At 63.5% G+C, this 23990-nt stretch overlaps 5 protein-coding genes across 20 annotated transcripts; 2 read left to right on the top strand and 3 right to left on the bottom strand.

Moving 5' to 3' along the window:
* Positions 1–347: 347 nt before the first annotated feature.
* Positions 348–9107, bottom strand: TMC6 (transmembrane channel like 6). Of its 12 annotated transcripts, none has more exons than XM_055697230.1 (21): positions 8904–9107; positions 8590–8708; positions 8182–8313; positions 7916–8074; positions 7693–7798; positions 7499–7595; positions 7154–7423; positions 6649–6839; positions 6416–6560; positions 5996–6151; positions 5632–5807; positions 5408–5489; positions 4195–4292; positions 3918–4011; positions 3560–3684; positions 3051–3126; positions 2660–2793; positions 2096–2272; positions 1830–1908; positions 1575–1653; positions 348–1071 (listed from the first exon to the last, which is right to left on the bottom strand). In XM_055697230.1, exons 1-20 carry the CDS (start codon positions 8957–8959, stop codon positions 1582–1584), a joined length of 2544 nt encoding a protein of 847 aa, XP_055553205.1. In that variant the 5' UTR covers positions 8960–9107; the 3' UTR covers positions 348–1071; positions 1575–1581. The 12 variants fall into 12 exon arrangements, 9 of the variants coding, with proteins under 9 accessions (XP_055553205.1, XP_055553211.1, XP_055553219.1 ...); XM_055697236.1 differs by having other exon boundaries at positions 348–615; XM_055697244.1 differs by having other exon boundaries at positions 7154–7408.
* A 988-nt stretch (positions 9108–10095) lies between these two features.
* Positions 10096–12455, top strand: SYNGR2 (synaptogyrin 2). The gene is made up of 4 exons (XM_055697346.1): positions 10096–10263; positions 10519–10756; positions 11019–11158; positions 11266–12455. The coding sequence occupies exons 1-4, from the start codon at positions 10156–10158 to the stop codon at positions 11461–11463; spliced, it is 684 nt and encodes a 227-aa protein (XP_055553321.1). The 5' UTR covers positions 10096–10155; the 3' UTR covers positions 11464–12455.
* Positions 12456–12774: 319 nt separating this feature from the next.
* Positions 12775–15949, bottom strand: TK1 (thymidine kinase 1). Its single transcript, XM_055697357.1, has 7 exons — positions 15850–15949; positions 15481–15512; positions 15301–15414; positions 15121–15214; positions 14687–14776; positions 14488–14607; positions 12775–14367 (listed from the first exon to the last, which is right to left on the bottom strand). Exons 1-7 carry the CDS (start codon positions 15913–15915, stop codon positions 14209–14211), a joined length of 675 nt encoding a protein of 224 aa, XP_055553332.1. The 5' UTR covers positions 15916–15949; the 3' UTR covers positions 12775–14208.
* A 2-nt stretch (positions 15950–15951) lies between these two features.
* AFMID (arylformamidase) lies at positions 15952–19484 on the top strand. Of its 3 annotated transcripts, none has more exons than XM_055697331.1 (11): positions 15952–16399; positions 16509–16599; positions 16689–16793; positions 16868–16916; positions 17081–17166; positions 17240–17312; positions 17654–17751; positions 18071–18149; positions 18437–18525; positions 18765–18869; positions 19046–19484. In XM_055697331.1, exons 1-10 carry the CDS (start codon positions 16079–16081, stop codon positions 18824–18826), a joined length of 1053 nt encoding a protein of 350 aa, XP_055553306.1. In that variant the 5' UTR covers positions 15952–16078; the 3' UTR covers positions 18827–18869; positions 19046–19484. The 3 variants fall into 3 exon arrangements, with proteins under 3 accessions (XP_055553306.1, XP_055553313.1, XP_055553300.1); XM_055697325.1 differs by having other exon boundaries at positions 16064–16399; positions 18390–18525; XM_055697338.1 differs by lacking the exons at positions 17240–17312; positions 17654–17751 and having other exon boundaries at positions 18390–18525.
* A 452-nt stretch (positions 19485–19936) lies between these two features.
* Positions 19937–23924, bottom strand: LOC102052250 (uncharacterized). 3 transcript variants are annotated; one of them, XM_055697304.1, is made up of 8 exons: positions 23665–23924; positions 23372–23455; positions 22590–22963; positions 21959–22144; positions 21666–21803; positions 21323–21515; positions 20819–20886; positions 19937–20150 (listed from the first exon to the last, which is right to left on the bottom strand). In XM_055697304.1, exons 1-8 carry the CDS (start codon positions 23894–23896, stop codon positions 19956–19958), a joined length of 1470 nt encoding a protein of 489 aa, XP_055553279.1. In that variant the 5' UTR covers positions 23897–23924; the 3' UTR covers positions 19937–19955. The 3 variants fall into 3 exon arrangements, with proteins under 3 accessions (XP_055553279.1, XP_055553269.1, XP_055553287.1); XM_055697294.1 differs by having other exon boundaries at positions 20001–20886; XM_055697312.1 differs by having other exon boundaries at positions 20001–20886; positions 22590–22678.
* Positions 23925–23990: the final 66 nt, after the last annotated feature.

Here is a 23990-nt window from a genome sequence, read left to right as displayed (position 1 = left end):
AGGCTGCAACGCAACCCTCTCTGGCTCTGTTGTGCCACAGGGGCACAAACGGCTTTCCAGGGCCAGGCCTCCTGCCAGCATGCCGTGGTGGAAAGCAGCTCTCAGTGCTGGGGGCTGTAGCCACGGCACAATGGCGAGTGGCTCCCAGGGCCAGATGCCATGAGATGGCAGTAGTCCTCACTCCTTCGGCATGGGCTGAGCTGGGCTCTTCCCGGGGCAGCCCATCGGCAGTGTGGAGAAGCCCGAGCACACACTGCCGAGTCACCACCCCTAACAAACACTGATGATAGCATGCCAAACCTGCTTGCCTGCTTCCAGCCCAACTGGTCCAGGCACAGGCGGGGAGCTCTCCCGAACAGCTACACTTTAATGGGCCATGTCAGCCTGCAGTGGGGGAGACAGAGCCTTCAGGTTCCTCTGCCCAGCTCGGCACTGTGCTGGTTTCTCCAAGCCTGTCCCGCTGGCAAGCGCAGTGTGCTGTAGGGCTGCTGGGCTGGGGCAGGCTGGGTGGCCTCGTTCATGGGGAAGGTTATCAGCCAGCAGTATCTCGGTGAGCCAGGCACTGGGCTGGAGCTGGGTCGGTGCTGGCAGCTCCCAGCTCTGGCCTTGCTGCTCCTGGGGAGCACAAAGGGGGCTTCAGGTTCTCTCCAGCTGGAAAAGCTTCACTGTCCCCAAGGGCTTCTGAAAACGGCCTAAAGCTGTTGTCAGCACTGGCTGGGGCGTTCACAGAAGGGAGCGTTGTTCTCTGCTAACAGTAACCACCCACGGTGAAGGGCTGTGCTGGCAAGCCAGCCCTGCACAGAACCATGCCCTGGGACGTGACAGCAGTCCTGGCCCTGGTCCTGCTGCGCCTGTCATGTCCCGAGCAGCTGCAGGCAGTGGGAGCATCCCCATGGAGCTTCTGGACAGCGTGCCTCAACGGATCCTTGACCCCTGCAGTCTGGAGCAAAGGATCTTCCCCAGCACCCCACAGTCCTGCTGATCCAACACCACGCTGCGATGGCTCAGAAAGCTGGATATGGTCCCTGGCTGTGAGCCGTCCTGTCCTGTTTCTTCCTTGGGCATCTGACACTAAGAGGGCAGATGCAGTCCTTGAGACCCCCAAGTGTCTGCTGCCAGGGGCAGACAGCACTGCCCCACGCTGAAAGGGGAGTGGAGGCTCTCTAATGCTCCATGCCCCTCCTGTTCCCTGTCCCAGTCCTGCCCCCGTCCCCTTCCTTGTCCCTGTGCTGGCTCTGCTGGCAGCAGTGCCATGCCTGCACCACAGTAGCGCCAGGGATCCAGCATCCCCTGGGACAGACCAGGTACTGGGGCAGCCCAGCCATCTCCCCACCACGCTCATCCCTGCATCCCCAGATGCTGGCTGAGCAGATGAGAGCGAGAAGTGAGACGCCTGGCTCACCCCATCATCTCCTGCACCTTCCCGCTCCCGGGCACATGACATTCTGCTGCAGCAGGGCTGGTCCTGGCAGTGCCACTCCCGCCAGCCCAGCTCCAGCAGGGAGCAATGTCCATGCACCCTGCCAAGCTCTGAGCACCCTGGCAGCCCCCTCTCCCCTTCATGCATGCCTCACCTGGCACTCAGGCGTGTCGCCCTCTCTGCTCATAAATGGAGTGAAGCTTCTGAATGAGAAATACTTTATCTTCTCCTTCCTGCAACAGCAAAGACATTGCAGTGAGCAGCTGTGGGATGTGTTCTTGCCTGTCCAAGGTCAAAGCGCTGTTGGGGCTAAAGCCTGAATCCAGCAATCCCGAGGCTGGACCAGGGAGTGGAGCAGCTGGGACTGCCAGGATGGACCAGCCAGGGGGAGCAGAGAGAGCTCACGCACGTTGGCAATCTGCTCCTTCAGCAGGCGCATGATCCTCTGCTGGCCTCTCACCACCTGGATGTTGAAGTAGGTCACAGCTCTGCAATAACAGGCAGGATGGGATGGTGGCAGCTAGAGTGGGAAGCTGGGGGATGCTGTGCTCCCGGCACCAGGCCAGGGCACAGGGCTCTGAAGTGACACCCCTGTTCCCAGCACCCTGCTTGGGGCTGTGACAGCAGGACCCTCAAGGCACAGGGTCGAGGGTTCAGGCTCAGGTCTATACTCACAGCAGGACCCCAGACACAAAGAACAGGAGGAAGGGGTTCTCCACCAGGTGCTGGAGGACCCAGGCGAGCCAGGTAATGTTTGGGTTGGACTTCTCCAGCACTTGCACCCAGGTCTTCCCTGACTTGTAGATTGTTTCCAGCCCCTGGAAGGGACCACAGGTTTCTGACGGCTGAACCCTGAGTAGACAGACCGATGGGGCAGTCAGAGGGATGGGCAGCCCAGCAGCCCCTGGGCCCAGGGTACTGCCTGGCCCCAGAGATCCAGCCCTCTGGGCACAAAGCCTTGCCTGCCCCACCCATCCCCAGTGGCTGGATGAGGGAGTCCTCATCTTGTCCTGCATCAGGAACACCGGGAACAGCTAGCAGAATTAGGCACAGGCCAACCGCTGCTACACTCTGTGCAACGACCAGCAGCTGGGCAGCATCACCCTGCCTGGGGCACCACTGCACAGCCCTGCGCTGGGCACAGTGTGCTCCATGTGCTGTCAGGGCTGGGAGGCACGGTCCTCCTCGCCATGCAGCCAGCGGTTCTGTGCCCCCAGCTGTGCTCTGGCAGGTACTCACGACCAGATGGTGTAGGAGAGGAAGATAGCTGCACCCAGGAAGGATGGGAAGCACAGCAGCGTGATGAAGATGGTACTCATGTGAGATGCTTGCCAGGGCTTGCTGGGGGACTGGCAGTTCTGCATCAGGCTGGTCTGCAGACAGGGAGCAGATTCCTGCATGCCGCCTTTCTCCTGGGAAGCAGCCCCCACCCTCCTGTCCCATCCCTCCCATCCACCCGGAGCTGATGAGCTTGGGGACACCCTGTCCCCACACCTCTTCCCTCCCACAAGGACAGCACCACGCTTTGCACAGTGCAGCACCTCTGCTGTGGCAGGGCACAGCATGCCCACAGGGCTGCCCGTCACCGGGATGCATGGGGAGCTGCAGGGTAGGGGTGGGCCACTCATACCTTTTTGATATAGAACAGCAGCAGCAGCTTCAGTGTCTGCACAGCCGGCAGGAGTGGTGCAAAGAGAACACCCAGCCTGGGAGAGAAGGGGGAAGACGAGGTCATCCCAGGTCTGAGCCCTGCAGGAGCCTGCGGTAGGCAGAGCTGGGGGAAGTTGCAGGGCACCAACACCAGCTGTGCTCAGGCTTTTGGAAAGCAAAAAGCAAATGCCTGATGCCCTGTGCCAGGTTTGCTGTGCAGCCTGGGCTGGGGCTGGGCAGTGGCTGAGATCTCCCCAACCCCTGGGGTGGTTGTTCCAGCTCCCAGGTGTGTTGTGAGTGGGAACACAGCAGCACACACAGGGGTCCCCTCCCTAGGCAGGGGGGGTGCAAGGCCAGGGGCTGCAGAAAGGCAGCGATGGAGGTGGCAAAGCAGGGGTCTAGCAGCCAAGCAGACAGGCTGGAGGGGAGCAGCTCCCCTTGGAGCAGCAAGTGCCATTATGGTCTGGAAAAACAAACGGCTGCACGTACACCGGGGCCTGCTCCTTCCCCAGAGCTTTGGAGGGGACTAGCTGGGTGGGGAACACTGGACTGGTGCTGGGATGCTCTGCTGCTGATCCCCCCGTGGCTCTCACCATGCTGCCAAAGCCAGACCACCCGGGCCAGCATGTGGGTTGTGGCTGTAAGGTGCCAGAAGGAGGCACTGTGACTGCCAGGCCACCCATCTCCCTCATCCCACCCATGCAGGGCTGGGTGTGGCAGGGGTCCTCCCACAACCCGGCTCAGAGAAACATGCAGCTCCCCGGGCCTGGTCCCCGCCAGCACCTGGGAACCATGAGGCATTTGCCAGCAGAGGAACGAGCCATGACAGGTAGGAGACCTCTCACCAGGTCAGGGTCTGCCCGTAGATCAGCTCCAGCACGTTTCGGGCAATGTCAAACTCGGGTCTCTGCTTCCTCTTCAGCCTCTTCTCCAAGATCAACCTGGGAAGGAAGCACAGTTCTGCTCCAATGCTGCTGCTGGGGGGGGGGCACTTGGCACCCCATCTTCCCCCTCAGATGGTGGCAGAGCCTGGCGCACCAGGGCAGCACCATCCAGGCAGCGGAGAGCTGAGGCCGTGCTGGGGATGCCATGCTGGTGGGGGGACACCTCCTGGGGCATGTTACCTCCAGACCAGCTCCCCGAAGAGCATGTCCAGCAGGGTGAATATGAAGTCCATCACCACAAAGCGATACAGGTCCTGCCCCACGCATGTCTCCCAGCACTGGGGAGACAAGTAAAGGCGGCACAGAATCACAGAATGGGTTGGGTTGGGTTGGGAGGCACCTTACTTAGTCCCAAACCCTGTGCCATGGGCAGAGACACTTTCCATTAGACCAGGTTGCTTCAAGCCCCATCCAGCCTGGCCTTGAACCCTCCCAGGGATGGGGCATCCACAGCTTCTCTGGGCAATGTGTGCCAGTGCCTCACAGCGAAGAATTTCTTCCTTATATCTGATCTAAATGTACCCTCTTTCAGCTTAAAGCCATCTCCCCTTGTCCTATCACTACACACCCTTTAGGTCTCCCCAGAGCTTTCTCTTCTCCAGGCTGAACAACTCCGCCTCTCTCAGCCTGTCTCCATAGAAGAGATGCTCCAGCCCCCTGAGCATCTTGGCCTCCTCTGGACTCGCTCCAACAGGTCCATGTTCTCGTTTTGGGAGCCCCAGAGCTGAACACAGTACTGCAGGTGGGGTCTCACGAGAGCAGAGGGGGGGACCTGCTGGCTCTGCTGCTTTGGATGCAGCCCAGGATACAGTTGGCTTTCTGGGCTGCAAGCACACGTTGCCGGGTCAGGTTGAGCTTCCTGTCAACAACCACCCCAAAAGTCCTTCTCAGGGCTGCTCTCAATCCATTCCCTTCCTAGCATGCATTTGTGCTTCGAATTGCCCTGACCCTGTGCAGTACCTTGCTTGGCTGTGTGGAACTTCATGAGGTTGTCACAGGACCACCTTTTGAGCCTGTCATGGCATTCAGCAGGCAACAAGGTCTCTCCACCCCCATGACTTTCCTGTGGACCCCATGGGGTGTAGGGGCTGTGGGACCTTTTCCTCCCCTGCATCCCTTTCCCCAGCTACCCAACATCTGGGGTGCTCCTGGCTGGCTGGTGCCCCCCTCTCCCCAGCAAAGGAGCAGATGGTGCCTGCAGTGCTGTCTGGCAGACCCCCAGCTGTCAGACCCCTTCCACTGCTGCCCACTGGTGCCATGACCACAGCCTTGGCTTTGCTCCATGCTCCCTGGGCAAGGGATGTGGATGGCATGGCCCAGCCGGCTCATGCTGGCGCTGCGTGTTCCTCGCACTGAGCCATGCAGAGCCCAGCCCCAGCATGGCAGTGCTGACCTCCTCCATCGAGCAGACAACTTTCCGGCTGAGCCACTGGTAGCAGAGCAGACCGAGGACCACCATCTTCAGAATGAGGTTCCTGGGGAGCAGGAGCAGGGCCAGGAGCCCCTGAGTCCTGGGGACAGAGGGGCTGACCCCATGGATGGGGTGTCTGGCCCCAAAGCCTCTCCCCACACTGCAGCTGGGGGTGTAGGACATTCCCTCGACCCCAGCCAGCCTACCTGCAGATTGCCACATAGACCTGTGCCACAGGGGAGTCCTGCTTCTCCCACATCGCCAGCAAGTTGTACAGGTGGGGCATCAGCATGTTGAGGAGAGACACCACAAGGGGCAGGACCAGCAGGATGGCTTCCTTCTGCTGCTTGCTGCTGCCTTGTGCTTGTTGATTCTGCTGAACCTGTTGAGTGGGTACCAGGGTGAGCACATGGCCGCTGTACCCGGCACCCTCAGGGAGGGCAGCAAACGCTGAGGCCAGGGGAGGAGCTGCAGTGGGGCTGCCCCTACCCCCTGGGGCTGCTCTGGTCAACCTCCCCATAACCCAGCCCCTCAGCAGCAGGGCAGGAGATCCCAAGGGGCAGCACTCACCACGTGCATGTGCTCTGAGAAGTAGAACACAGCCAGCACGCAGCCCAGCACAGTGCTCAGCGAGAGGGCCCAGGCCAGGAGAAGCACAGCGGAGTGCCTCAGGCGCTGGCAGAGGCTCAGGGAGTGGGAGTGGGACCGCTGCTCTGCGAGCAGCTCCTGCAAGAAAGCAGTGCCAGTGCTCCTGTGCATGCTCCAGGTCCAGAGCAAGGGTTTGTCCCACTGCACCGAGATGGGACCCCAGAGGGCTGATGGAAAAAGCACTGGTGCAGGGTTGGTGTCAGGGCATATTTGCAGCTGCAGGGCTCCCCTGTGCAGTGGGGAGGAGAGGGGTGCTGAGCCCTGGGGTCTGGACTGGCTCTTGTGAATGCCTTCACCTGCCCACTGCATGGTGCAGGGGCCAGCTCCAGCCAAGGTCCTCACCTTCAGCTGTGTGCAGATGTTCTCACACTGCAGCTTCACCGAGCGCTTCTGGATCACCTTGAAGTCCCAGGCACAGAAGACTTTGACAGCCAGGTCCCCCGTGGAGCTGCCCACACGGTAGCTCTCCCCAAAGGAATGGGACATGCTGCAGTGATGGGGAGGGTATCAGGGGGTGCCTAGGGGCTGAGCGATGGGGGGGATGACTGGCAGAGCCAGAGGTGCTGCTGACCCACCTGTACACTAGCAGGATGCAGGTGATGAGGAAGCAGACCCCAATGCTGAACACGTAGGCCAGAGGCATGTTGTATGGGAGTGGAGGGTCTGTGAGAGGGCATGCACTGCTATTGGGGCTGGAGGTGCAGGGGTTGTTGAGGGTGGCGTTGCTGTAGTAGCCATAGTAGAGCAGTGAGTGAGTGAAGTAGCCCTGTGGGAAAGTGCACAATGGGGCCCACAGTGATCTTGCCGGTGCCCATGGCTCCATGCCCAGCCTAGCACATCTGTGTCAGCTGCTGGAACATAGGGCCCTGGGCTGGGACAGCACCAGGCACCCCCTTCTGCACCCACAGCATGGTGGTCCCAGGGACCTGGCTGTGCGAGGGCAGGATCCGGGGCATTGCCATGGCAGGGGATGTAGGGCAGGAACCAGGGCATCACTGTAGTGGGGATGCAGGGCTGGGCCCCAGGCTTGGAGCTCCTGGCCCAGTGCTGTGCTGGCACTGGTGTGCTGACAGTGCTTACCGCTCCTGTGAGAAGCTCGAGGCTGGTGAAGGGCTGGGGGCTGGCTGAGGCAGGGGGATATGCAGCCTGCAGGGCTACCACGAACACCAGGAGGATGAGGAATGAGATGATGTTGAACATAAGGAGTGTCTTGAGGAAGAGGAAGTAGGAGAGGACACTGGAGCCAAAGCGTCCACTGATCTGCTTCAGGGCATAGCGCCAGGGCTGCACAGCAGCGAGCAGGGAGAGGAGCCTGTACCAGAGGCCTCGGCAGCACTGGGGAGAGAGAGCCTGGGAGAGCACCAGCGCCAGAGCCTGTACCAGAGCCCCTGACAGCTGATGTGCAGACCCGTGCCCCAGACTTACAAGGACAACATAGTCCTTGGACCATCCACAGGGAGAGAAGGAGGCCCGGTGCTGGGTGCACTGCCGCAGGAGGCCCCTCTGCCCGCTCAGCTCCTGCCTGCCCAGCAGAGAGGGATGTTGGAGGGTGGAACAGTCCGGGCACGGCTCTGGCTGTGGGAACCCTGCCTGGCTGAGACCAGTGGGAAGGGACCTACCGGAGGGTGCGTTTCTCTGCCAGGCTGAGGGGCACGGTCAGCAGCATGTGGCCGCGCTGGCTGGGCGAGAGGCTCAGCAGCTCTTTCACCAGCAGGCTCTGCTTGTCTGGGAGCACAAAGGGCTCAGTGGGATGCAGCCAGCCAGGACACAGCATGCCTGTCCCAAACACAGTGCGGGGACAGTGCCTGACACTGCCTGCTCCTGCTCCCAGGGGACCCTCACCTTCCAGTGTGGCCCTGGCAGGGTCAGTCTCCAGGTCATACTGCCGAAGGCTGGGCCGTGCCGCATGGCAGAGCTGCTGCAGCGGTGGGCGGCTGCTCCGGCGCCGCAGCCGGGCCGTGCGGTTGTAGTACTTGGAAATGATGGCCCCGCGGCTGCGCCCTGTGGGTGAGAACAGGGCAGGGGTTGGGTGCTCCCACGAGAGCAAGGCAGATGGGAGAGCTCTCCCGAGCGGCTCCTGGGCCTGGGGAAGGGCAGCTGGCAGCTACCGATGGTGCGGCTGGGCATGTTGGCGAGGATCCGCAGGGAAGCGGAGGAGTAGCTGAGCTGCTGCTCGCCCTGCTCAGGCTCCAGGCAGGCTGTGGCACAGGCGTCTGGGGGAGCCAGGAGGGCTGGGTGCTCTGGCAGAGGGAAGGCAGGACGCAAAGCAGTGAGAACTGGAGCACCCATGGCTCCAGTCCCTGCAGCCCCGCTCCAGTGTGCACTCCTCCAGAGCATCCCCTTCTCCAGGGACGCTCTCTGTGTCCCCAGGGGCAGGTCTACCCTGCTGCCTGCACTGCCAAAGGTGTCAGCGGGCTCCTGTATGTGCTTTGGCTCAGGCAGGGTCTGGGACAGGAGATGGCCCTGGGCACACATGCTGTCCCTGTCCCACCCCACCTGCAGCCGCAGTGCTTCACCTCTGCCCCTTGCCTGCATCTCCAGCTCCAGACCCGCCTCCACCAAGCTGCTCTGCTCCTGGATGAGTTGGTGGAAGGAGGTGTGCAGGGCTCCCTCGTTGTCCGGGCTTGGCTCCTGCCTGCAAGGACAGACTCACTCCCCTAGGGCTGCGCTAGGCACAGGGGCCCGAAGCCCACCTGGGCCTCCCTGCGGCTTGAGGGCTGCTGCCCCCCCGCGGCGAATCCCCAGCCTCATGCCACTGGGGCTGCAGCATCCTGGGGGCCGTGCATGCGGGGGCACGGCACGGGCAGCAGCAGGGCAGACCCACACTCACCCATCGCTCTCGGTGTCCTCGGTGACGTGAAGGGCAAAGCAGGGCGGCTGGGACATCGTGCTGGGGCCGAGCGCTCCCTCCAACCGGCCACCGTGCCACAGGGAGTAGGCGTCAGCCGTGGACCCTCCGGGCACCCCGACTCTCCCGGGGCCCACGGGGTGCTGCCCACCGCCGGGGCGGGGACGCCAGGGGCCGCGGGTCTACACCCAGCACCAAGCCCGGGACTAACGGCGAGGCCCCCGCGGCCGGGCGCTGCGGGGCAGGAAGGAAGCGCGGGCGGATGGGGGCGCGACGCCGGCTGCGAGCGGGTCCTGCCCGCGCTGGGGGGGGGGGGGGGGGGGGGCCGCTAACCGGGGCAGGGCGGGGACGGAGCCGTTCCGCGGCACCGGCAGACCCCGCAGCCCCGGGCTGGGTGAGGTCGCCCCTTCCCGGCCCTGCGGCAGCCCCGAGGGGCTCGAAGTGGCCCCGGGAGCAGGGAGACACCGGGGAGGAGACCTCTGTGTGTCCCCCTGCCAGCGCCGCCCGGGGCCACGCGCCCGGCTCCCAACCGCCTGCTCCTTCCTCCCCTCCCTCGTCCTCCTCCGCCGCCCCGCGACTACAGCTGCTCCGGGCAGGCGACGGCCCCGGCGGGACTCCCGGCCCGGCCCCCACCACCCCGGGGCTCGCCCGCCCGCCCCGGTACTGAGAACCGACAGAGCCACGTCCCGGGGCTCCCACCGCCTCCACCCGCTCCTGGCACCGGGCAAGCGCTGCGGCTCGGCGCGGGTGCGGGGCCTGGCCCCGGCCCCCAGCGGGACGGGCGGGGAGCACCGAGCACCGACACCCACCCCCCCCACCCCGCCCCGCCTTCCTGCCGCCTCCCGGTGCCGGGCGAGGGGCGACGGCAGCGAACCCCGTAGAATCCCCCCTTCCCCTCCGGTCGCGCTCACCGGGACCTGCCGCAGGCCGGGCCGTGGGGCTGCGACCCGCGGGCTCCGGGGCTGGACCTGACCCGTCCCACGGCGCTGCCCGGGACACCACAGCCACCGCACCGGGGGGAGCGGGGTGGCTGTCGGCCTCCCCCTCTGCGGGGCAACGGCGGCACCGGAGGGGCGCGAGCAGGGGTCGGCGCTGCGTTCTAGCCCGGGCGGGGCGGCCCCGGTCCCGCCGGCCTGAGCCAGCCCCGCTCCGCCCCGGCAGGAGGGACCGCCCGGCCCGCTCCGGGGCGGTGCCGCGCAGGAGCAGCGGGGTGCGCGACGGCGCGTCCGACGCGATGGAGGGTGGCAGCGGCGGCGCGTACGGGGCGGCCAAGGCCGGCGGGGCATTCGACCTGGGCCGCTTCGTGCAGCAGCCGCAGGTCCTGGCGCGGATCGTCAGCGCGGTGAGTCGGGCCGGGCCAAGCGAGCTGCGCGGGGCTGCAGCGGGCCCCGGCCTGGGCCTGGCCTTCCCCTCCGTTCTGCCCGCCCGGCCTGGCCTTCCCCCCCGCTCACGCCCGCCCTGGGACCTGGCGGCCCGGCCCGGCCCGGCCTTCCCCTCCCACCCAGCAGCTCGGCTCCGCCCGCCGGGCACGGGCAACCCTAGAAGGGGCCCCGCCGGCCCGGTGCCGCCCGCCAGACACCCGCTCCCACCCCTGCAGGTCTTCGCCCTGGTCGTCTTCTCCTGCCTGGTCGGGGAGGGCTATACCAACATCCCCAGCTCCTCGCAGCTCTTCTGCATCTTCAACCACAACGAGGACGCCTGCCGCTACGGCATCGGCATCAGCATCCTTGCCCTCCTCGCCTGCATCTTCTTCTTCATGGTGGACATCTACTTCCCCCAGATCAGCAACACCACTGACCGCAAGTACCTGGTCCTGGCAGATCTCGGCTTCTCAGGTACCAGCGGTTGCGGGGCAGGGCTGCACCTTCTGCAGCTGCTACAATGGCTGCCTTTGCCCCGTGACGTGGCTGCCAGTGCCTGGTGAAGGGCGTTGCTCCTGCCTGGCACACTGCCTGCAGGCCACGTGCTGCCAGCTGAAAACCCTCCAGGCCGGGTGCCTGCACTGGCATCTGGCCCCCCACCGAGGGCAGCAGGACCTGCCCTGGGGACCAGCTGGGAGCAGCAGGTCGCAGCCCTCACGCCACCTTCCTCCTGCAGGCCTCTGGACGTTCCTGTGGTTCATTGGCTTTTGTTTCTTGACCAACCAGTGGGCCTGGACGCAAGCCAAGGATGTGTACGTAGGGGCTGACTCGGCCCGCGCTGCCATCACCTTCAGCTTCTTCTCCATCTTCACCTGGGTGAGTGAAGCCACAGTGGCACCCAGCCTGGCCCTGCCCGGCTCTGGAGGGAGTGTGGAGGGGTTCCCAGGGCAGCCCTGACATGGCCGGTCCCCTTGTCTCTCTAGGGCCTCCTGATCGCCTTCGCTTACAAAAGGTACAAAATGGGGGTGGAGGACTTTGCTCACAACTATGTCGACCCCACCCCAGAAGTTTCGACTCCCTACTCCAGCTACCCCAACATCAGCCACGAGAGCTACCAGCAGCCACCTTTCACCCACACGGCAGAAGCCCCAGAGGGTTACCAGCCCCCACCGGTGTACTGAGCCCCTGCCCGGTGCCCCGGCAGGGATGGCTGTACCAGTGCAATTCTCTTCTGTCGGGTGGGAAGGGAAGGATCAGTGACTGGAAGGGGGAAGGTGGGGTGGGAGGGTGGCAGCTGCTTTGTGTGAAGGCCACCAGGTCTTGGTGCTGGGGCGCACAGGAGGGGCCTGGTTCTGGTGGTGGAGCTGAGCTCTCTGCTACTGGGATCCAAAGCCTGGTGTGTGGTGGGTGCTTCAGCACGTAGCGGGTGATTTGCAACTGCTGAGTGCAGCCCTGTGGCTTTGGAGAGGGTAGGGGTGCAGGGCTGGCCTCAGTGGGGCTGAGCTCCAGGCCTGGCCATTGCACCCTTGGGGAAGCAGCGGGCTGGGAGGGTGGTTTGTACTCCCCAGCTCTGGCCTGTCCTGGTATCAGTGCCTTTCCAGCCCCGCCAGCTGCAACCCTTCCAGTGGCAGCTCTTGCTGCCATAGCACAGCCAGGTGGTCCAGCTCCTGCCTGCTGCAGGTTGCCCGTGCCTTCCTCCCTCAGCTGCTGCTGGGTGAGCTTGATGCCAAAGCCATCTTCTGACTATAAACTCCTGTGCTGCGCCTTCCCACAGCCTGCACTTGAGCTGCTGGTGCTTGGATGACACTGTTTGGGATCCACAGGAGCAGCAAGTGCTGCGATCTCTCAGCAGGGCTATAGCTGCTCCAGCTGCCTGAGGAAGGTTCCAGAGTGCTTTCCCTGCAACTTAGTACTCCTCGCTTGCACTAGCCTCTGCAGAAGCGAGGCCACCATCCCACATCCTGCCCGCTGCTCTCAGCAGCACCTCTTGCAGCCCATGCTCCCAGGTGACCCCGGCTGCCTGTGCAGGCTGGCTGACTCAGGTTGTGTTTGCTGCTGCACCTGTCATGAAGCTCTTCCCAGCAGCTGTGTGTGGTATGTGAGCTGTTGCTGCTGGGGCTGGCGTTCAGATAGTTCCTTGTCACTGTAGAGATGGAATAAACTTTTTCACCTAGCCTCCATGTGCCTTTTGTCTTTGGGAAAGCAAAATGGGGTTCCTCCTCTCTCCCCAAGGGGTGGGGGGGTTCCAGGCAGGGAAGTGGCAGAGCAGCCCTAGCCAACTGCTGCATGGCAAACAGCACGCTCGTGCCGGTGGCTATTTTTAGGCCAGCCCTCCTGCTCCTCACAGTCTGCGAGGTTGGGGCAGAGAGCTCTGACACCACCCTTGTGACCAGCCATCCAGTGCAGGCTGCCATTGCAAGCGATAAGCCTGAACTGTTTGCACACTGTTCACTACAGGGAAGCGTTTTTGGAGGGTATAACACACACACAGACAATTTTATTAAGTTTTTATTAAACTAAACCTGTAACAGCGCTGCCTTCCCTGTACCTAAGGGGAAAGCCGAGGCCTGAGAGTCAAGCACTTGTGAGTACTACAACTGTTATCACACCAAGTAACATGGAAGGAGCAGGAATTTTCAGATGGCTTTTTTAACCTTCTAGGGAGGTGCTTCCTCCCAGCTGGAGGGTGTAGGCAAACAGAGCACTGTATCTGCACATGGAGATCTGTGCCAGAACTAAGAGCTGCTGCTTGGAGCTTGCAGACATTGGCTTACAGGGAAAAGCACTTTTGCAAGAAGGAAAAAAACCCAACAATAAAAATCCAACCACTTTCTAGAAGCCAAGTCAAGCAAAGCGGGAAGAGGATCCTTCTGTCAACTTATGACAGGAAGAATCAGCCTTGAGAATTTTTGGAAGGCTCGAGAGGGAGCAAGATACATGACTAGAGCTGAGAACCATCCACTGACAACAGAGACCCTTTTCCAAGTAGCTGCATCTTCACACAGTAGCCCAAACCTTTACAGATTAAGTCCTGAGCCTCCAAACCCTTCACAGGTAACTAAGCATTGAAGCTTGGACCTGAGCAAAAACATCCCAATTTTGGAGACAAGGCCCTTCCTGGAGTCAAGTCTAGTTCTTCCAAAAGGACTCTGTCTTAATGCAGAGACTACTACTAGACTACTGCTAGCCCTTTTAAAATTCAAAAGCTAGGAAGAGCCTACTGTCAGGCCATCAAGTCAAACCTTCCTTTCCTCCTCTTTGTTTCAACAAAAATTTACAAGACAGTTAACACAAGTAAGTGTAACAGCAAACAGACAATTTTCACACACAATTGTTCAAAGGGGCTGCTGAGGGCCAGGGTGCTGCTACGTGCGTCAGTTGAAAAGTTGTGCCACAGCTCTATGACAAGGGATGGGTTCCCTCCTCAAACTCCGTTATAAAAGGAAGTGGGTTTAACACACTAAGTTACTGTACATTGTCTTAAGAAACCTGGAATTTAGCAACAGCGCACAAGAGATAAAGGGTTGCATTCACAGGCAAGTGAACCAGCCGCTGGTGCAGTCCTGAACATACACAGACCAGAACAATGGTCAGCGATGGAAGCCCCCCAGCCTGTCTCGCTGTAACAGTTTTCCAGGGCCTGTTTGCATGGCAGCATCAGTAACTACAACTGTCTCTCACATGTTCTGAGAGAGGAACTCACTTTCAGTCATGCTCCTGCTTTCAGCTCCCCTGCCCCCGGCATCAGGTCCAGTTGATACTCCTTTTTACTGGCACTTGGTGCAGAGGAACAGTGGCTTGGTTTGACAGGTAGAGCTAAGACACTTAACAGTTTTGCTAAAAGCAGAGGAAGCCAGATCTGGCATCTGGGAGCCACAGCATTTACCTTCCTTCCTCTCATGTTTCCCCATGCGGGAGCCCAGCAGTCAAGAAGCAAAGATCTTCCAGGAGGCCGCCATATCCAGTTGCTTCACCCCCATAGGCATGTTCTCCTTGTTTTCCAACCCAGGCTGCTGAGGCCTCTTGCAGAAGTAGCAGGTTCGGCAGACAGAGTGGTACTTGTCTGCTCCTCCAATCACTTCAACCTGGCAAGAAAATCGGGGGAGTCACTCTGCAGAGTTCAGTTCCCCTGAAGGGATCCCTCTAGACTAGCTGGGGTGACATGGTGAAGCTACTGAAGTGCTTTCTGTTCCAAGGGAACTCACCTCCCTCTCTGCTCCCAGCCTCTTTGTGTAGGAGGCTTCTCTGTAGCACTCCATGCACACGGCGTTCAGCTTCACCACGCTCTCTGCCAGCGGCACCAGGTTCAGGATGCTCCCAAAGGCCTGTGCCAAGACAGCAGGGGTGGGTGGATGGATATGAGGATCCTAAAGCAGCTGCTGTACTGAAAAATAAGTGTTTTACCTTTCTCTGAAAAGTCCCATCAAGAGCAGCAACAATGACAGTTTTCCCAGCATTGGCCATCATCTCACAGAACTCCACGATGTCTGGGAACTAGAAGAGGTACAGAAACAGCGTCAGGAGGAAGAAGGGGCAGTGCTTCCCTCAGGATCCAGCAGCACACACCCAGATAGCGGCATAGGGCACAAAGAAAATTAGAGCCATGTTGCCTATCCATGAAACTCACTCCAGTCCCACTGTCCTCAGCCTGCAGGGACTCAAGAAAGGGAACGGTTTGACTATACAGGCATAGTCCAGCAGCATCAAACTGCCCTAGGGTATTTCCTTGCCCCGCTGCCACCCTCTTGCAAAGGATTCAGACCTTCATCTGCACAGAGTGCTCTGAAGAGACTGCATCCTGCAGAGCCCCCCAGGACCTGACTTAGCCATGCACTTACAAACTGGCCCTCATCAATGCCAATGACCGCAGAGCTCAGTGCCTCCTGGTACACGTCCTTGAGAAGGCAGGCTGGCAGGGCCTCCATGATGTTCCTGCGGGGAAGGGAAAACCAGAGGGTGAGCCAGGCAGCCCAGCTGCTGGGCCTGCAGGTGTAGGTCCTCCCAGCCCACGGACTCACTTGTCGTGTGTAGAGACGCCAGAGCTGCAGTAGCGTGTGTCCTTGGTGTACTTCACCAGCAGGCATCGGTGCTGAGCGAGCTGGAACCGACGCACCCGCCGCATGAGCTCCGTGCTGCAAGAGACCACAGTCAGTGGGCTGCGGGCCCCAGCCCCCTCCTTGCCCCCTCCCCCGGCCTACCTCTTCCCAGAGAACATGGGTCCGAAGATCACCTGGGGGCAGAACCACGGGCGTCAGCGGGCAGAGCACAGCCTGACAGGGGCACCGGCCGGGCGGCCCCTGGGGCACTAGCCCGGCCATCACCCTGCCCAGCTCAGCACCAGTTCTGGGAGCCCCAGCACCCCACCCGGTGCCGCTGCAGCCCCTCGGCGTCCCCGCAGCCCGGCCCCACACCAGCCCGCCCGGCAACCACTCCGCACAGCCCAGACACCGCCGCCCCACTACCGGCCCAGGCATCGCAGCCCCGGCGCCCCACTCAATGCCAGTGCCTCGGCGCCCACCGCAGCCATAGGGCGCCCGCCCGGTGCCGGTATGAGGCCGCCACGGTACCTGGATCTGCCCGCGCGGGCGGCTGGGCGAGCCGGGGTGGACGCCGGGCACCGTGAGACAGTTCATGGCTCCGACCAACCGACCGACTGACTGACTGACTGACTGCCTGCCCGCCCGCGCGCGCGCGCCGGCCCGCCGCGCAGCCCAATCGGAGGAGGGCTCGCGCCCACGCGCCCACGCGCCGTCCAATCGGAGGAGGGCTCGCGCCGCCGCGCCACCGCGCTGGCTAATGGGGGCACAGGCGCGAAAATTCTTATTTCCCTCCACGTACCGGACCGCGCTGCTTTCCCGGCGTGCACCGCGCGCCCGCCTGCTCACCGGCACGTCCCCCAGGTATCGCCCAGTCAGCCAGCCAGGTGGCCCCGCCTCAGCCCCGCCCTTTGGGAGGCCAATGGAGGCGTGGCGGCTCCGCCTCCGCCTCGCCCCCGGAGCAGCCAATGGGAGCAGGGCAGCGCGGGGCAGCCGCGGCGGGATCGGGATCGGGGTCGGGGTCGCGATCGGGATCGGGCCCGGGCGCAGCATGGGGGGATGGCGGGACATGCCGGCGGAGGTAGGGGCCGCGGGGCGGGCGGGGCGTGGTTCCCGCCCGGGCGGCGGGGCTGGGGGGCCTCGGCCGACACCGGAGCCGCCCCCCGACGTAGCCCCGGTGCCCCCCGCAGGCGCTGGAGGAGCAGTACTCCCCTAGCCGCTGGTCCCCCCGTCTGGGCACGGACGCCGTCATCCAGGCCCACCTGGCGGCGACGGCGGCAGGTGAGGGGCGGGCGGCCCCGGGGAGCACGGGGCCGGGAGCTGCCGCTCGGCCCCCCGGCCGTGCCTCAGGGGCCGTGTCCCTCCCACAGGAACGCAGCGGGCCCGGGACGGTGCGCAGACCTCGCTGCACGTCCCCTACGGCGACGGGGAGGGGGAGAAACTGGACATCTATTTTCCTATGGAACCTTCTGGAAGTAGGTGCTGGGCAGGTGGGGGTGGGGGCAGGCAGGGGCCTGCCCCCCTGCTTACCCCGGGCTGTGCTGCGCAGCCTTCCCGGTCCTGGTCTACATCCACGGCGGATACTGGCAGTGCCTGAGGTGAGGTGGGCTGTGGGCAAGGGGATCCCCTACGAGGGAGCCCCCTGCCCGCTTTCACCACCTCCCATCTCACGACACCTGCACTTGCCCTGGGCATGCTGGGTCTGATAGGCCTCCCAGTACCGGGAGACCCCAGCCCCTGGCTAGCTTCTGTTCCTCCCCAGTAAAGAGGAGTCGGGGTTCATGGTCCCCCCACTGGTGTCGCAGGGTGTGGCGGTGGTGGCGGTGGGTTATGACATAGCCCCCAAAGGTAAGTGTTGCCCGGCAGACATTGCAACTGCCTGTGCTGGCCCGGCACACTCCTGACTCTGCCCTCTGCCCAGGCCGCATGGACACCATGGTGCTGCAGGTGCGGCGCAGCCTTGCCTTCCTGGTGGAGCAGTACCCCGGCATCAGGTGGGCTGCAGGCACCTCCCAGGATCCCTCTGCCCCACCACTACAGCTGCTGCCAGGCCTTCTAGGCAAACTGTTCCCCGCCCACCTCACTCCCTGGGAGGTCTGGTGTGTGGGTATGGCTGTGGTGGCAACAGCAGGGGGCACATGAGCCCTGTGCTGCGACAAAGGCTTCAATGTCTGGGTCCAAGCACCGGGCAATGCCTGTAGCTCCCTTGTTACTGTGTGAGATGTCAGTTGATGGGCTGGCAGATGTGTCCCAGCTGCCATGTTTAGGGTGCGGCGCAGAGCAGCGTGTCCCCAGGCAGCAGGCTCTGTACTGGCTCACGGCTCCTTCTCTCCAGAGGCATTTACCTGTGCGGACACTCAGCAGGGGCACACCTGGCAGCCATGGTGCTGTCCACGGACTGGATGGAATATGGAGTGGTGCTGGATATCAAAGGTAGCGCCGCTGTGTCCAGGCGCGGGAGCTGAAGGATAACTGGTGTCTGCACCTGGGACGAGCCCGTCTCTGCTGCCCGTACGGGGCTGCAGGGCTGTAGAGCCGAGGGAGAGGAGTTGCCCCAGCCGACTGCAGCCCATGTGCTGGCAGTGCAAGACTCTGGGCTGCTGGCCGAGCTGCCCTGGGGATATGCATGTCCTGCGCCCACAGCTGCTCGCTGAGGCCTGGGGATGTGGGTGCCAAGAGCGTTCCCAGGCACGGGGCTGTGAGAGCAGCCTGAGCTGCAGGCCCCCTCACCCACTGGCACCTCTGCCTCTAGGAGCTGTGCTGGTGAGCGGTGTGTACGACCTGGAGCCCATCCTGCACACCTATGTCAATGATGTGCTGAACATGAGCTGGTGAGCCTGCACGCTGTGGGGACAGTGTCCAGGAAAGGGCACAGGTGGGCTGCACACACACGTGCCTTTGGCCAGTGCCTCTGCAGCCCACTCTGCCCCTGCCCGCACAACCTGCCTGCTCAGTGGGGCACTGCGCAGTGGGTGTGCACCACCCAGGACGCGGGTGCTCTGCAGGCAAAGACACCCTCTCCCTCTCTGAGTAAGAGGCTGCGTCAGCTTCCACTGTGGTGTCTCCTCCAGGGAGGTTGCCCAGAGGAACAGCCCTATGCTGTACATTGCTCCACCAGGGCCTGCAGCTGCGGCCTGCGAGGTGCTCGTGGCTGTGGCCCAGCACGACTCGCCGGAGTTTCGCAGGCAGTCACAGGAGTACGGCCAGGTGAGCTGCAGGCACTGCCCTGCCCAGCTCCACAGGGATGCTGCTCCAGCTGGCCTGCTCAGACTGGCTCAGCTGGGATGGCGAGCTCATGTGCTGTATCAGAGCAGTATTTCTGCTGCTGTTGAAGATGAAAGCAGCTCAGGGGAGGACGCTAGTCCTTGCTGAGCCATCATTCCTGCTGCCCTGTCTGAGGCAGACGAGGGTTGGGGTCCCTCCTGCCAGCACCACTCTGTCCACAGGCCCTGCGTGCAGCCGGCTGGTCTGTCTCCCTGCTGGATCTTGCCGGCATGGATCACTTTGACATCATTGAGAAGCTGTCAGAGGACAGCTATGTTCTCACGCAGGTAGGGGAAGAGCTCCCATCCTCCCTTCACTCACCAAGCACAGCTGGGGTCAGCAGCCTGGGAGGGCTGTGCCGAGCCAAGCTTCCCCCGCGCAGCAGCTTTGGGGCTGGCTGTCATCGCCAGGAGTGGAGAAGTGTGGCCAGGCACCACTCACAGGGCTCGGTTCCTCATCCCAGGTGATTCTGAATATGATTTCAAGAGCTTGAGATGGCACTTCAGGAGCAAACCAAGATGTGAGCCACAGCCCTGCATGGCAGCAACAGGCAGCCTGCGTGCACCCTGCCCTACTGCCCTCCTTGCTCCAGCCGGCTGGGTCTTCTGCGGCATGGGGAAGCTGCTACCTCTAGACACCCTCTGTGCCCCCTCCAGCCCAGCCAGCCAGGCAGGGGGGCACAGAGCAGGGGCCACCAGGTATTGGTGATTATCACCAGGGCTAGCATTCCGTTGTGAGGGTGTTTCTGCCAGTCTGGGACACAGGGGGCTGGCAGGCCTGAAGGGCTCTGGCTGGATGACTGGGTGATGAAGTTTGTTCCCTCTGTGTCCTGGTTTCAGCTGGGATAGTTATTTCCTTTAAACTGCTTATTGCCAATACAAAATAAAATGGGAATAACTGCTGCCTGGGTGTAATCTGCTTCCCAGGGAGCTGGGGCTGTGCTAAGCTGGCGAGTACACATCAGCCATGGCTGCTTGCAGAGACAATTTCCCCTTCCAGTGCCAAGCTCCCATCCTGCAGCTGGGCTCTTCCATGCCAGCAGTGGGGAGTGTGCCACTGAGCTCGGCCTAGCTCTTTGTGTGAGTAATGCTGGGGGCTTCCAGACCCAGAACGTGGCAGGCTTGGCAGGCAGGAGAGCCTGGGGAGCTCACCTGCAGCTGCAGGGAGGCTGCAAGGGCTCAGGGTGATGGAGGAGCGGCTGGCAAGCTGTCTGGGCCAAGTGGGGCTCATGCCCTGGGACGTCCTGGCCACACACAAACTTCAGTGCTGCTATGTGGTGGCCCCAGTCCTGTGGCTGAGATGCTCCCATGTCCTTGGGAGCAGTTGTCCCTCAATGGGGACTGCTTGGCTGTGATAATGTCCCTGCTGCACAGTCAGGAGAGGAGCATGCTTAGGAGAAAACATCCTGCACAGCCACAGCACTGCCAGAACATGTTTATTTTGTGCCCCGACCATCCCTCAGGATCAGTCTCCCCACTGCTGCATCCTTGCACATGTGGTGCCCATAGGCCAAGCACAGCAGGTGGCCTTTGGGGCTGGGGGTGTCTGGCTCTGCTTTTGGGTGCTCCCTGTGGGAAGTTAAGAAGCAGAGCTTCTGTAGAGGACCAGAGGATGCTCTGAGGATGTGTTTGCTGGGTGACTAGTGAGGCAGGGATGCTGTCTCAGAGGGGTCCAAGTGGTGGTGTGAGATGTGGGCTCCCCTCTGTCCCTCTGGGTATGTTCTGGGAGGTGCATGCTCCTGCTGCAGGGGTGGGCTGGAGCCTCCCCGGGGCTGGGCTCACACTGGTTTGTGGGGATGGATGTTATGCTGCAGCCAGCTGGGAACATGCCTGGAGCATGCTGTGACTGGTACCAGCCCCCTTGCTGCTGACTGCCAGGACAGGGCTGGGACAGCTGCTCCAGCCTGCCAGCTTGCCTGCAGCACCCAGGGGAGGCAGCTGCCCTGGGGCTGGGGCTGGGAGGATGCTCAGGCTCCCCCTGCGCTCGGAGAAGTTGGCCACAGTCCCCGGGCCAGCTTCTCCTGGCACTTTCTGGCCACAAACTCCAGCTTGTTCTTTGCGAGCTCAGTGTCACGGGCCGAGACATCGTGGTGCCAGACCGCACGCACAGTGCGTGCTGACCAGGGGAACAGCAGGACACTGACAGCTTGGCCAGTCTCGGCCACCTCCTCCTCACTTACTGCCCGCAGCTGCTCGCAGAGCTCTGCAGGGGACGGCCAGTCCCCCCTGATGCTCACCATCACAATGTTTGTCTCCACCGCCTTGAGGTTGATGGAGCAGAGGGGTGAGTTCAGCTCCTGGATGCCTGAGGGGAGGCAGGGGCAGTAGGTAGGCTGTGAGCACAGCACCCAGCTACCCAGGAGAGGAGGCTGCAGCACAGCCCAAGCCCTGCCCCAGGTCCCAGCTGAAAGAGGTGCCCTTGGCCCACCCTGTGCAGCCCCAGGCTCACTGTGGGCTCTGCGGGGACAGGCATGGCATCATCCCTGCACTCCACCCAGGCAGGGACCCCAGCGGCATCCTGGCCTCGCTGCAGATCCAGCACAGCTGCTTGGGGAAGATGCCTGCACCGCTGTTACCCCGGCAGCGCTGGGAGCTGTGAGCCCAGGGGCCGTGGGGCAGCAGTTCAGGCCGGGCCCCACCCCCGAGCTGTTGGGCAGGGCAGGGCTTGGCTGTGCAGCAGCTGCCGGGCAGAGTGTGGTGTCAGGCTGTGAGCACTGGTGTGCCAAGGGGCCCCAAGATACCTTCAGCAAAGCGTCGGGCGTTGTTGTGGTCTCTGCGCAGTGTTGCCTCCATGTGCCCCAGTCCAACGCGGGCAGCGGCTGCCAGCACGCCTGCCTGCCGCATGCCCCCACCCAGCAGCTTCCGTGCACGCCAGGCCTCATCGACGAACTCCCTGCGTCCAGCCAGCACCGCACCAGCCGGGGCACCCAGGCCCTGCAGAGCCATCAGAGCAGTGACTGGAGCAGCTCCGGGAGGCTGCCCCTTTTGCCCAGGGGTGCCCCCACCAGTAAGGTGGGTGCTCAGTCCCCAAATGAGGGCCAGGCCCCAGTGGGCCCTGGGGACTCCCTCCCTGTGTGAGCACACCTTGGAGAAGCACAGGGACACAGAGTCACAGTGCTGGGTGATGTGAGCTGGCTCCACGTCCTGAGCCACTGCCGCGTTCATCAGCCGTGCCCCGTCCATGTGCACCCGTAGCCCATAGCAGTCAGCAAGCCCACGGACCTGGGGGGAAGCAGAGGAGCAGCTGGGCTGGGAGGGACACCCTGGTGTGGCTGGTGCCAACATGAGCCACACTCAGAGCTCCTCAGCAAGGCGTTGGCATCACTCTGGTGCCATCCTGCCACCTGGCAGCCCAGCTGCTAGCTGGGGGGCCCTACCTGCTGGAGGTAGGTGAGGGGCAGGACCCGGCCCCCCGCCGAGCTGTGCGTGTTCTCCAGGCAGATGAGCTCGGGACGCAGGTGGTACCGGCTGCCATGGGCCTCGCGGATGGTCAGCTCCAGCTGGTCCAGGTCGAAGGTGCCATCTGGCAGGTCCGGCAGTGCCTGGGAGTGGACGCCAGCAACCTGTGCATAGGGCAGGGCAGAGAGCACAGCTGATGGCGGACAGTGGTGGTATACAGGGGTACAGTGGTGGTGCATGGGGGAACAGTGATGGTGCACAGGGGACTGTGGTTGTGAATGGGGGGATGGCAGTGGTGCATGGGGGTACAGTGGTGGTGCATGGAGGGACAGCAGTGGTGCATGGGGGAGATGGTGGCAGTGTGTGTGGACATGGCGGTGGTGCATGGGGGACAGTGGCTGTGCACAGAAGTCCCGGCCATCATCCCCTCCATCCCTCGCACCGGGTGGGCTCAGCCCCCACTCGTGCCCCAGGCTGTGGCTCGGGGCGTCAGCAGCCGGGCAAGGGACCCTGCGCCCAGCCCGGCGCCGGCAGCCAGCGGAGGGCAGCAGCAAGCCGCCCTGCCGGTGCCGCCACAGCCCGCCCCCCCCGCCCGCCCGCGGCACCCACCTGCGCGGCCCCGCCGTGCTCGTAGAGGTGCAGGTGGGCGTCCCGGCCCAGGAGCAGCTGCCCCCCCCGGCGCTGGCAGTGGCACATCACTGGGAGGGAGAGGGGCCGTGAGGGAGGGGGCACTGCGGGCAGCACGTGCAGGAGCCCAGGCAGGCTCAGCCAGGGGCCCACGGGCTGCCCGCGCTGGTCGCTCCGATGCAGGAAGGCTGGGCACGCAGCAGCGCGGCCTCCTGCGGGCACGGGGCGCCCGCTCTGTCCCAGAGGTGCTGGGAGTGTCGGCTGGGGGCTGCCCGCAGCGGCTGGGGGGCACGGCCTGCCCTCCCTGGTGCATGCACACGGCAGGTCCCATGCAGCACACAGCATGCAGCAGACCCCTGCTCACAGGAAGGCAGGGATGCAAACCGGGTGAAGGTTAGCAGAGCAGAGGCTGAGTGTGCAATGGGGTCAAGCAGGCCCAAGAGGGGGTTGCTCTGCAGCAGCAGCAAGTGGGGAGCAGCTCCAGGGTCTGAGCGGGGTCGTGCTGCTTCAGATTTGAGGTGGAGGGGGCTGAGGAAGGCGCAAGGAGACGCACCTGGGTCAGAAAGGGCTTGCTGCCCACAGCTCTCCCCTGCCCCGGGCAGCTTCCTGAGCAGAAGCGGGGTGCTCCCTGGGACCCCAGGGAGAAGCGGGGCTGTTCTTGCCCCCTGCACCCTCCATGGGATGGGGACATAGACCTGTCCCCAGGTGGTGGGCTGGCCGCCCCAGGGTGTGGGGAAGGAGGGCTGGCAGCCCTAGGCACTCACCGGCAATGAGGTTTGCCATCGTGACCGTAGGCACAAAAAGAGCCTCCTCCATCCCCAGGATCCCTGCGGCCAGGCGCTGCAGCTCTGCAGGGGGAAGAAGCAGGGGGGGTGTCTTCATGGGGGGCGTGCCGGGGGGCTCGGTCGGAACCCTGCAGGCCCAGGCTGCCGCCCCCAGCCCCTGCTCTGGGCTTCCCCATCCCGGAGGGGCTGGGGGCAGCTACAGGTGGGGACCCCACCGGGGGTGGGGGGGCGGCCCTCCATCTCTGCCGGGGAGGTCCGACCCCGCCGCCCACCGTTGACTGCTGGGTCCTCCCCGTAGTCATCGTCGCCCACGGCGGCGCGGGCCATGGCGCGGCGCATCCCCGCGCTGGGCCGGGTCACCGTGTCGCTCCGCAGGTCCACGGCGAGCGGCGGGGGGCAGCGGGGCCAGGGGGGGAGCCCGGCTGCACGGCCCCAGCCCCGGCCCCCGCCGCAGGCAACCGGCCCCCGCCGCAGCGCCGCGCCCGCGCCCCGCACCGCCAGCATGCCCGGGACCGCCCCGCCGCAAGGGCTCCCGGGCGCGGTATGCGGGGGGCGGGCTCGACCGCCGGTCCCGGGGCTACGGCTGCTGCTGCCCCTG

This window comes from Falco cherrug, chromosome 1, assembly GCF_023634085.1.
Source record: "Falco cherrug isolate bFalChe1 chromosome 1, bFalChe1.pri, whole genome shotgun sequence".
NCBI classification, from domain to species: domain Eukaryota; kingdom Metazoa; phylum Chordata; class Aves; order Falconiformes; family Falconidae; genus Falco; species Falco cherrug.
This window is presented reverse-complemented; position numbering and strand designations above follow the sequence as displayed.